Source organism: Lottia gigantea (assembly GCF_000327385.1).
Source record: "Lottia gigantea unplaced genomic scaffold LOTGIsca_75, whole genome shotgun sequence".
Lineage (NCBI taxonomy): Eukaryota > Metazoa > Mollusca > Gastropoda > Lottiidae > Lottia > Lottia gigantea.
This window is the reverse complement of record NW_008710508.1, coordinates 247,445-258,699: the sequence shown is the minus strand read 5'-3', so window position 1 is coordinate 258,699 and position 11,255 is coordinate 247,445. Positions and strand designations below refer to the sequence as shown.

Sequence of the window (11,255 nt, the reverse complement as noted above, 5' to 3'; positions counted from 1 at the left end):
AATGAAACCGCTTTTTGACATGTCGAGCCAATGAACATAGGGCTACACCTTAAATAATGGGCACAATGAAGACAATTTTGCCAGACATCTGAGATATCTCGAACAGTCTCTCTTTATATTTAGGCGCATTCATGAAGAAAAAGTTTCAGAAGAAAGGTTTGGAAATTCTGATGGAACGTCATGTCAAATAGATAGGAAGATAACTTTTTTCAATCTTAATGCAACAATATTTTATATTTCTTATCAAGAAAATACTTTATGTATATTCACAATGCAAGTCTACATACTATTTACATAGATTTCGTCACATGTTGAATTATTTATATATTTTTAATTCTCTAAGATTGTATTTGTAAAACCTTGGGGTTCGAGAAAATGTTAAATTTATGTCTCGGATCAGTTTCTTGTCGTCAGCCATTTTAGGAAGCCCTTAGATCTGGTTTCAACAGTAATAGATCTCATCTTGGATGGCTGGTTAGAAGATGACAAGTTAATGCCCACTTCCAGCTCACCGTTAGCACAAACTGTACATCAAGAGTAAAATAAGGGCTTAAATGTATCATTAGTTCATCTTAATTCACTAATGCCATGCAACTTGAAGTAGGTCATGGTTTTTTACGACATCAATTTCAAACTGTAGTATTCTACGACCATTATATGAGTTAATGTGGTGTTAATACCCCATTATCTACCACCAAATAAACTAGGCTAGACTATTACAACCTTCCTATCATTACTTCCATTTAATAACCAACATAAAAATAGGAAGGTCTACCTTTCTAATTTGCTAAATCTACATTATCATATGAGTTTGTCTGATTGAAGGACATCCTGACCTTTGATTCGCCATTATTGACCGGAATTCATTCTGGAATCGACCTCAGAAAAAGATTGCTTTGGCCCCACTGTCATAATATGTATAAATAATACCATAAGATAATCGTGAAACACAAAAGCTCCAAAACCAGATCGTATTTCGAAATAACGCCTCTTCTTGGATTAGGATTGCTGTTATTTTTGGAAGACCTGTCATTTGATAGAGATCATTTTAGCACCAATTATACCGTTGAAATGAGGAAAAGATGCGAAACTTTAAGTATATCATCCTCGTGGTGTCGGTATTGCGACAGACTTGATTTAATTTAGGAACTTTTCAGAATCAACTGGAAGAAAACATGTAATCCCAATAGTCTCTTTTCCCGTCCAATCTCTAAACTTAAAGCTAGCAATAGAATACACTTAATTGTGTTTTGATGTTAAAACAGAAATACCATAAAAACATTACCAGTGCAATGTCCAAATATTAAAGTGTCATACAAAAACACTTTTGGCCTACATATTTCCCTTGACACTTCCAGATCCGACGCAACATTTAATACAATAATTCTATTGAAATTGAATTGTAACAACATTTGGACAATTTAAAAGGCTAATAGCTCGTCTGTGGTCATGATACCTTAAATATAAACGTCTGATATCAAATATAACAAATTTACTTCAGTGTTTCAAAAAGTCTTAACTTGCATCTGGCTTGTGTTTCCAGGTTATATGACAAGATCTCAATTGATACAACTACAAAACTTTTAAAACATTAAACTTATTGTATACGATTGATTAGCTGACGAAGTAGATCTTAAATAAGAAATATACAGGAGATAATGAAACAGAATCTATTTCTTTCTGATAAATTTCTCGTATCAACACATCAATTTTCTAATAAAAATTCCGTTCGTTTAGAAAATTATATTGTGTAGGCGAACACGCAAAATATAAAATCTTTGAAATCGACATTTTATTATTTTATCATCCACATTCTTATACGACATATATAGTCCAATATTTTAATACTTAAATACAAGTAGTTTCGAAATTGACAAAATCCCGAATTTCAATCTAAACATTAAAAACTATTATGAGTTCATGTTTGATTCACTAGCACATTTAAGAAATTTAACACAGAAATATATATTCCCTACACATCTGTATGTTCTGCCTCTTTTGTGAATAATAACTCAACTTTTAAGGGATACATAATTTTTGAATGACGCATCCCCACGATTGAAAATCACGTGTGTCAGTCATGTATTAAATAATAATAATGATAATAATAATCGAACATCTGCATTCTTATCTTATAAATTTCAGATTATGAGCACATCTCATCTAAAGAAAAACAGTTGATCAAGAAGTTATTAGATCGTTATGAATTACATGGAAAAGAAGGTCGGCCAGTGGTTAATACATCCGATAGCATAAGTGTTAGATTCGGATTGTCTTTGATACAAATTTTAGATGTGGATGAAAAGAACCAAGTTTTGAAGACCAATGTTTGGTATAATTATGTATGTACAGTATATATTTCAAAATGCCATCAACATTCATTAGAATTGCTTGTTTATTCTCGTATAATGTATAAGGATTTGTTTTAAAGACCAAATGTATTCCTTGATTTCTAAAATGCATTTGGGATGACAACGACTTCAATGTTTTGTGGTATTTTTATGCCATGCATACAAAATATATTATTAAGTAACAGAGTCTTATCTGTTTGTGAAAAATGCCATTTTTTTATATTCATTTTAATGGGTTTCAAAGACCATGTAACGCATATTCTTATCATTTACTAATGCTATTTGTTGTATATATTACAGCAATGGAAAGATGTATTATTAACATGGCAGAAAGAAGACTATGATAATATCACGGATATTCGTATTCCATCTTCTAAAATATGGCTACCCGATATCCTACTATATAATTTGTAAGTCATACAGAAATGAAAATATATTTTCCTTCCAGACACTTATTTCTACGCCTACATTATAACGCCGTTATTGTCCTTGACTAAATAAAACGCCCCAAAATTTGTTTGAGAACACAATAAAGACTACAGTTTTCATCCGATTTAAATGAATTCGGTGTTATCATTTATAATGTTGATATCTTGATCAAGTTAGATGTAGACGATTTTTTAATAAACGTTTTTTTAGTCAAAATGTATTCATGAACACAATAGAGACTACAGTTTTTATATATAGTATATTGTATATAGTTGTCACCCTTGTCTGTCTATCCACAATTGTTGTTGAGACGATAGAGAGCTGGTTTCAATTTGGTGGGAATGTTTGTTACTTAAGGATAAGTTGAATTCAGACAAATCGAAAAATATTTAATGAGTTATTGCCCTTGTTCTTGAAAATTTGTTGTGGACGCAAAATAGAGCTGGTTTCATAGTGAATTTTGATCAAATTTGGTATGAATATTTGTTATCATTTAAGGATGAACCCCGTTAAATTAATATTAGTTATTTTATATTAGTTATTGTTCTTGAAAACGCGTTCAATATTTATTTGAAATGTGTTTTGGACATGATAGAGAACTGGTTTCTTGATGGATTTTGATAAAATTTGATGTGAATGTTTTTTATTACTTAAAAATGATATGAGTTATTGCCCTTGTTCTTGAAAACGTGTTCAATTTTTAACTTGTGAGAAAGGTCCAGGTCACAATTCTTAACAGATTTAGACGAAAAGTTTTGAAACTGTTTATCATTTCCCAATGATGTGTCCTATAGATATTCAAAAAATCTATAAAAAAAAGTATTTTTTTGAGTTATTGCCCTTGATCTCGAAATCTTAGTGGAATCACCCAAGGATTAACCCTATTAAAAAGCAAAAAATCGAAAATATTTAATATGGGTTATTATTAAAAAAAACATGTTCGATATTATATATAGACACAGCTTTATGGAAAAACAATATATATATAATTTATATACATTAATACTTATTTAAATTCATTAGCCCACAAGGTGCTGAAAAGTAGGAGGTAAATCATTTCATTTCATTTGCTTATTTAAAGAGTGAGGGCAAACTTTTAAAAACATGTAGTAATTTATTAAGCATTAATGTATAGTTTTCCCATTACCTCTTATCGATGATTATGTGCCTGAGGACGACGGGGGAAACATTTCGAAACGTTGCATAAAACTTTAGTATTTAATATAGCCATTGTTAACCGGGCGGCTTGGATGCCATTACAATTGTGGGCGTATTACAATGGTCATCGCTATTTTTATATGATTTAATGACACACTTAATTTATGTTAGATATGGCTCGTGAACGAAGAGTAGATTACAGTTCGAGTCGGAATTTTATGAAATTTTGTGTGATGGTTTAAATCAACAATATCTTGGATAATTTAGATTTTTGGTTCTATTTGACACAGATTGGTGACCGCCCTTGATATACTGAAAATTTGTTAGGAAGTGGGCGTATCTTGCGTGGCAACCTCTTGTATTACTATGCTATTAATCTTTATAAAAGCAATATGTATTACATTTTGATTCCGTAATTATTTACATACAAATTAGTATAGGATTACCAAAATATGATGTCATAGTTCTTTGCAACTATCCGTATCCGTGAGATTTTGATTGCTGTCTTTTTGTGAAATATCGCTTTCAACGTTTTTATACCTTCATAGTATCAATAAAATTCTGTGTCGGGACTTCTTCTGAATTTTCTTATAGAAAACACTGTAGATTTTCTTTTCTGTAGCTCGTCAAAGTTTGAATTTTCCGATTTTTCCAAATTATTGTGAAATCTCAATAAAGAAGCTCTTAATTTAGTGGGCATTATGTGTGAAATTGGTTCAAAGAGGTAAAAAGTTAGTTAATGTGTTTGTTAGAGAGAGAGGTCGTAGACGGATAAAGGTGGAAATTGAGAGAGTTTATGATGAAATAATATTATTTTCCCTACTTTATACTCATTACAACTACTTTAACATAACACAAGTTCTAGACTAATTTTATTTTCTTCACTAATAGACATAGCGTGAACAGACATTCTTGAACTAGACTTCTTGAAGCGAACAGCACGGTACAGAAATCCTTTCTTTTTACTTCATTACAATGCTAGTTATTGTTTTTTTTAAATATAATGATCAATGGACGTGTCTCAACCCAAATACATATAATTAATATTGTCGGACTGGATTTTTTTAAAAAATAAAAGAAATATTTGAATACTGCATATAAAACATATAATACCAGTTACATTTAATACATACCAGTTTCAGTATTTTCCAAATTTAACGACAAGCTCTGAAAATGTCTACTAGCTGACTAATAAAAATCCGTACAAGCACGACAATTCCGTTAATCAAAATCTCGTCCAAAAGAATAAAAGTTGTATGTTGGTGGACTCCTTCAAGGAGAAGTAATATCGGATGGTTTAAAAAGAGTTGGTATGGTCCAAACAAATCAGTCAAAATGTAAGAAACTGATAATAATTATTTGTCCAAAAGTTCGTTATAAAATTTCCTAAATGAAATATATGCGTGTCAAGTAACCCTGCTTCGGCCTGGATTCCAATTGCAAGTCTCTCGAATCCTTGGTAAATGTTTCATATCAGTGAAATGAGGATTTAATAGTAATTGGGACAAAACAAATAATTTGGTTCTGGAATAATGATATTTGAATATAAATTTGGTAATAATATTAAAGTTTGTAGTTAGGTTTAGAATCAAAGAGTAAAGTTAAGTCTGAACGTGAGATGTAAGAATTTATCCAAAGATTAAAAGAAGCGAATGACGACGTAGCTTAATCCCCGTCTAATACCTACTTTACTAATATCTTTTTGTCAACAATATCATGTTCAGTTTACTATAGTTCCACATTATTAAGGACGCAATTGAGAGTAGTTGTGATAAGAGGTATTTAAAACACCAATGTTAAAAGAACAAAGGATATTCATAAAATGGGGTTAACCACAAACCACGTCAATGCAGGTATCGATGCTAACAAAAACAATAGATCAGGCACCATCAAATTTACCCACTAAAATATAAATCGCAGACAACTGAGCTCTCGAAATCTAAACATCAATCTTTCTATTTTTAAACCTAAAGTAAAATTTCTTTTCTTGTGTAAAATCATAGCAAATATAAGTGAAAGATTGAACATTATAAGGCTATTAAAAGTGGTTTGACCGTGTAAATATCAGTTTTCCGTAATTCACAAGTTAGACTGGTTTGTTGACGCTCTTATTTCTCGTCCAGACAAGAAGCGTGACTAAACAACTGATTAATAATATTGGACAAATGAAATAGGCTTGGCCCATCTTTTCCAAATCACGTAGAGGGCCACCATGAGTGTCAGAGGTCGGTGATTTTAATTATTGCATAGTAAGGATAAGTGCAAATTAGAATATTTTGATGTTTTTAAATAAAACAGCATCTTTTGAAATGAATACTTTTGTAGGATGATGTTGGTCTTTCATTTTTAATAATATGTTTGAAACCAAGCAGAACGTGTTCTTTGCAAAAACAAAGTAAACAAAATAAACTTTATTACTTGTACATTTCAGTGCCGACGATAGATTGAAGGAACAGCGAGATGCTCTGGTGGTGGTACAGAACAGTGGTGATTTATTATGGATGCCTCAAGCTATACTGAGAAGTTCCTGTTCTTTCGATACTCTTTACTTTCCATTTGATGAACAACGGTGTATTTTAAAGTTTGGATCCTGGACATACAATGGTTTGAGACTAGATATGCACTTTTTAGATGATACTCAAAAAGAAATGGACCTTCTAGAATATATAGATAACAAAGAATGGAGTATAGTTGAAAATGTTGCCATAAGAAATGTAAAATACTATTTATGCTGTCCCGAACCTTACCCGGATCTTACATTTACACTCCGGATAAAACGAAGAGTCGCTTTTTATACTTTTATATTAATTATGCCATGTGCTCTGCTCAGTTTATTAACATTGGTTATATTTTGGGTACCACCAGAATCTCCTGCTAAATTGATACTTGGTAAGTTTTGGTACATTTCTTTTGCCACATTCCTTTTATAGCCACCTTATAACTTACCGAAGAACTATTGCTAAGTTTAATATATCTATGTTGTCGTGTTAACAAGATAAAACGAATAGTGGTTCCACCCATGCCCTAAAAAAGGTGGGAAATTAAAATCTACATCTTCAGTGATTTTTGTTTTTTTTTGTTTCCATTATTATAAAATTTCATTCATTTCCGAGACTGATAGTTACTGCATTCAACACGTCATCATCTTCATGACATATTGGCTATTTAGATATTGAAACAAAACTGTAGAATTAATGATAGTTGAATGGTTCGTATTTGTTTAATTCAGCTAACGATATACAGAATCGATAAAACTGGACTCGATTATTGAATATGGCAGTCTTGATGGTTTAATGGCCTTCAACCGCCGTTGGACCAAATTAAATATTCCTCTCAGACCTTTTAATGTAAGAATAAAAACCTAGAAAGTTCAGGATGTCACGATTGATTTGATGAAAATTAAAAACAATTGTGATAAACTCAGCAAATTTCCCAAGAATCATGCGTTGACTTGGGAGATTTTCCGTCTTAAACACACGTTATTTATTTGCCTTAGAGGAAATATAATTAGAAGTTTTTATATTGGATAACGTCAATGTTTTGACACCAATGAGCCAACAAGACATAAAAATCCCTCCCCACTTATTGATATGGCGTTCTGGGGAGATCTCAGAGGATTTGGAGATGGTTGAATTATATTTCAATGACTCGACTTTCACCAGGAATTATAGATGTCTTTCTTCAAGCTAGAAAACTTAACACAATTATAAACATAATTACTCTTAATGGGGCTTCTGTGGCGAGGATTCTTCGTTTCAAAAGACTTAGTGTTCTTCAAATTAAAGCAATGAGCAACAAATGACTCCAAGTGTGAAATTTGAATTCTACTGGGTTCTAAGCCAACGAGAGTTAGTCTAAATTTATTACTCCTTATCTTGGCTAGAGCAATCAAGCCGAAAACCAAGTATTGGTGATTATTTGTTCAATGATTGCTGAACTTTACTTTAAATTTTAGATTCACACTAGTAATATAATTTATTTGTTTCAAACTCAAATCAGCATTCAACTTGTAGCTTATATTTCTCAATCTCAGTCTGTAAATGTTAACATTGATTCGGTATAGATTGAATTACGTTGTGTCTAGATCATGCGTTTCTAACATTTACCAATCATTAGTGGCTGAAAATACCTATTAATCGTGTGATGTTGACCTTGTTAAACATCCATTTTTTTGACTTCAAACCGAAGTTCCTTTTTCTCCAGATTTGTTGCTTAAAGTAATGTCATCATGTGATAAAACATTTGACATTTCTTAACGAGGTGTCTCAAAAGGCGTAATGAATCTGCTCAAAATATTAAATAACAATTTTTGACTGTAATTCTAGCATATACTTTGATGAATTTCAGGTATGAATATTTTCCTCGCCTTTTTCGTCTTGTTATTATTACTGGCAGAGTCTACCCCGAAGGCGGCTGCTTCTATACCCCTCATAGGTGAGCTTTATGAAATTCGGTTTCTTTTGTCCGTTAAAGACACATATCCATATAGAAATAAATCAAACTAATTTTAGTATGCATTATGTACCAGTGCAAGTCTTTGTCCTCTAAGTATATCAGAGTATATATCGGATGCATTGAGGATTCGAAGCACCAGTAATGAGAAGTACTAGGTTGCAAACAAGTTTCATTTACAAAATCTCTTTCAGGTGCATATTTTTGTCTGAGTATGGTGATGATTACGCTATCAACAGTATTGTCTTGTGTTGTTGCCAATATGTTTTTTCGTGGTGTTCGCATCAATAGAGCTCCTCGCTTTCTTAGATCTGTAAGTATTTACATCATTTGCGGTCAAGTCAAAATGAACGTCAGATTGATGCTATTTTTTGTATTGATTTAAACAAATATCAGATATTGCTTAAAATTAGCTTTGCCATCTGTTGCAAACTTACCAAAATATCTTTGTTAACTTCAACAATGTTAATTACTTTGTATTTCAGATTGTTATTGACTGTTTCGCAAGAGCACTTTGTCTTCGTGATAAAATAGTTGAACCCGATTATAACCCACTTACTCCAAAGAAAACTGGCCGGGTTGTTGGTGAGGCTCGTGGACAATATCCATACAGAGATATCCGGTTTGGACAAGTTCGTTTACTAGATAATGGAACAGATAAAGATACTTCAACAGAAAATAGTTTTGGATTCAGTAATCCAAATGGAGAAGAACAATTTAACTTTAATAGATATTATGGGCCAGTATTAGAAGAAGTCAGGGCAATAAGAGAAATGTTAGAAAAAGTACGAGAAAAGAAAGCGAAGGCTGAAGAAAAAGAGAAATATGTAAGAGAGTGGAGAGTCATTGCTTGTGTAACAGATCGTGTCATATTTATATTTTATCTACTTGTTAATACAGTCGGACTAATATGTATTTTCTTGAAACCCTATCTCGATAACGAGGAGTTGAGAAAGGCTGCTGCTAAAGCTGCATCTGCAGCAGTTATTGAAGCAGCTGGTGGTGGTGAAGATACTGCTGGCGAATAAAGTCAGTAAATAGCACGTGAAGACTGTTTAAACTGTGATTGAGTGAACTTAGTGTTATGTTCATGTCTTTGCAAAATAAATGCTTCAGTCTGACTGTTGCATAATTCATTGATTCAACGATATTATTACTGGATAGTGTAAATAGGCAGATTGCTATGTTAATCTGGCAAAATGTTGGCATGGTGGCAAATCATTTTATGAAACTGGAAAACTGTAAATATAGTGTTTAAGTCAGCGAAACTTACATCTGATTATTCGAAGAATTTATTGTGTGTCTTGTTGTGAACTTATTATAACTTGTGGGCATCGTTTCACTTACTGCTATGCATCCTCAATACTGCGAAATCCATTACAACCATAACGGGTGAGATTCGCTTTATGAGTGAATTGTTTTGGATTTATATAGAACTTTCATCGATATTTTTACTTGATTGATCACACGTATACTAATTTCTTCAAATCATTCATCATGCTTTCGTTTTGAATTGTGTATGTACTTCCTCATAAAAAAACTACTTTGTCCCTTAAAATACACTTATGCTGCCAACCTATATGTTTGTTCAGGTCATTTATCGAAAATCAATTATATCGAACCCATTTGAAAAAGAAATAGAAACGAAGACGACATTAAAATGTCATCGATCTGTGCACGTATAGCTCATCTGGGTCGGATTCACAATAACCTCAACAAAACTTAACGCCACATGAACGGTCAATCATAAATAGACAGAGTTTTTGTGAATAGGATCGATGTTTTAAAATATGAACAGTATTCTTTTTTATCATGCTTTTCAATTGTCAGATTATATATTCATCCTTGCTGTATATATAAATAGGCTTTCTCCATTGTTTTGAAATTGTCTTGTTTTTAGAAAACATTTTGCGTTCATTTGTCTCGCACAATTTGAAAATTGGAAGGATTTTACCATTTCTGCACAAGGTAGATAAAGGCGCCATCATCGTTGTGGCGATTATGTTGTTTATTTTGTTCTTTATTCTTGAATTCACATTCGAGGTTCGGAAGTCAAATTTACGTTTCGAATTCCTTCACAGTATATAGAGAGGATGTAATAAATAGTTACAATTTTCCCTAAATAGATACAGAGGTTACCTAGAGATATCATAGATTTAAGACCAACCCCTTCTACATGGATTATTAGTAATGTTTAAAATATATGTTTGTCTGAAACTTTGATGATATCTGAATGAGATTATTCCAATGATCATAGTGATCACGTTTTTGTCGGATATATGTGCATACGTTATGTACTTAAATACAATCTAGGAAATGTTTAAACTTCTCTAACAAAATTCTTTATCATATATTTAGAGGTTCATCATTTTAGCTTGACATGTATTCCAATCTCTAAACCGGTTTAAAAATAGTTAAATTAAAGTGATATTAAAGTTTCTCTAGAATGTTGTATTTACGTTAAGATGTAAATATTATATATAAATATATATACTGTATATCATGATATTATATTGTATGGGGAGCATCACAAGTTAAAATAATTGCGGGTGAATGTAGATATGTTTTGCTTTTCCCCATTCATCTTAATTTTGTGTATTTCTAAGTATTTATTATTTCATTATATCGGTGATAAACGTTCTGATTAATTATGTTAAGTAAATGCTGTGAGGTAATCTAGTTCATCTAAACAAAATATGATTTCAAGATCCCCATTAGGTCGAAATTGCTTTAATCATTATTGCATCCAGCCAATGCACGTGGTTAGAAATATAGTTAACATGTATGAGATAAAATATTCACTATTATTGTAATTTATTCATTCACAATTTATTTGTTTTATGTATAAAGATTTGGTGTGTAGGC

The 11,255-nt window shown here is 31.7% G+C and overlaps 1 protein-coding gene across 1 annotated transcript; it reads left to right on the top strand.

Moving 5' to 3' along the window:
• Positions 1 to 2,144: 2,144 nt before the first annotated feature.
• LOTGIDRAFT_131629 (hypothetical protein) lies at positions 2,145 to 9,418 on the top strand (the record flags this gene model as incomplete). Its single annotated transcript, XM_009066292.1, has 7 exons — positions 2,145 to 2,342; positions 2,652 to 2,761; positions 6,370 to 6,827; positions 8,286 to 8,372; positions 8,585 to 8,703; positions 8,876 to 9,026; positions 9,135 to 9,418. Coding segments are annotated over 7 exons (1,407 nt in total), but the record flags the coding sequence as incomplete, so codon positions are not given.
• Between the last annotated feature and the right edge of the window lie 1,837 nt (positions 9,419 to 11,255).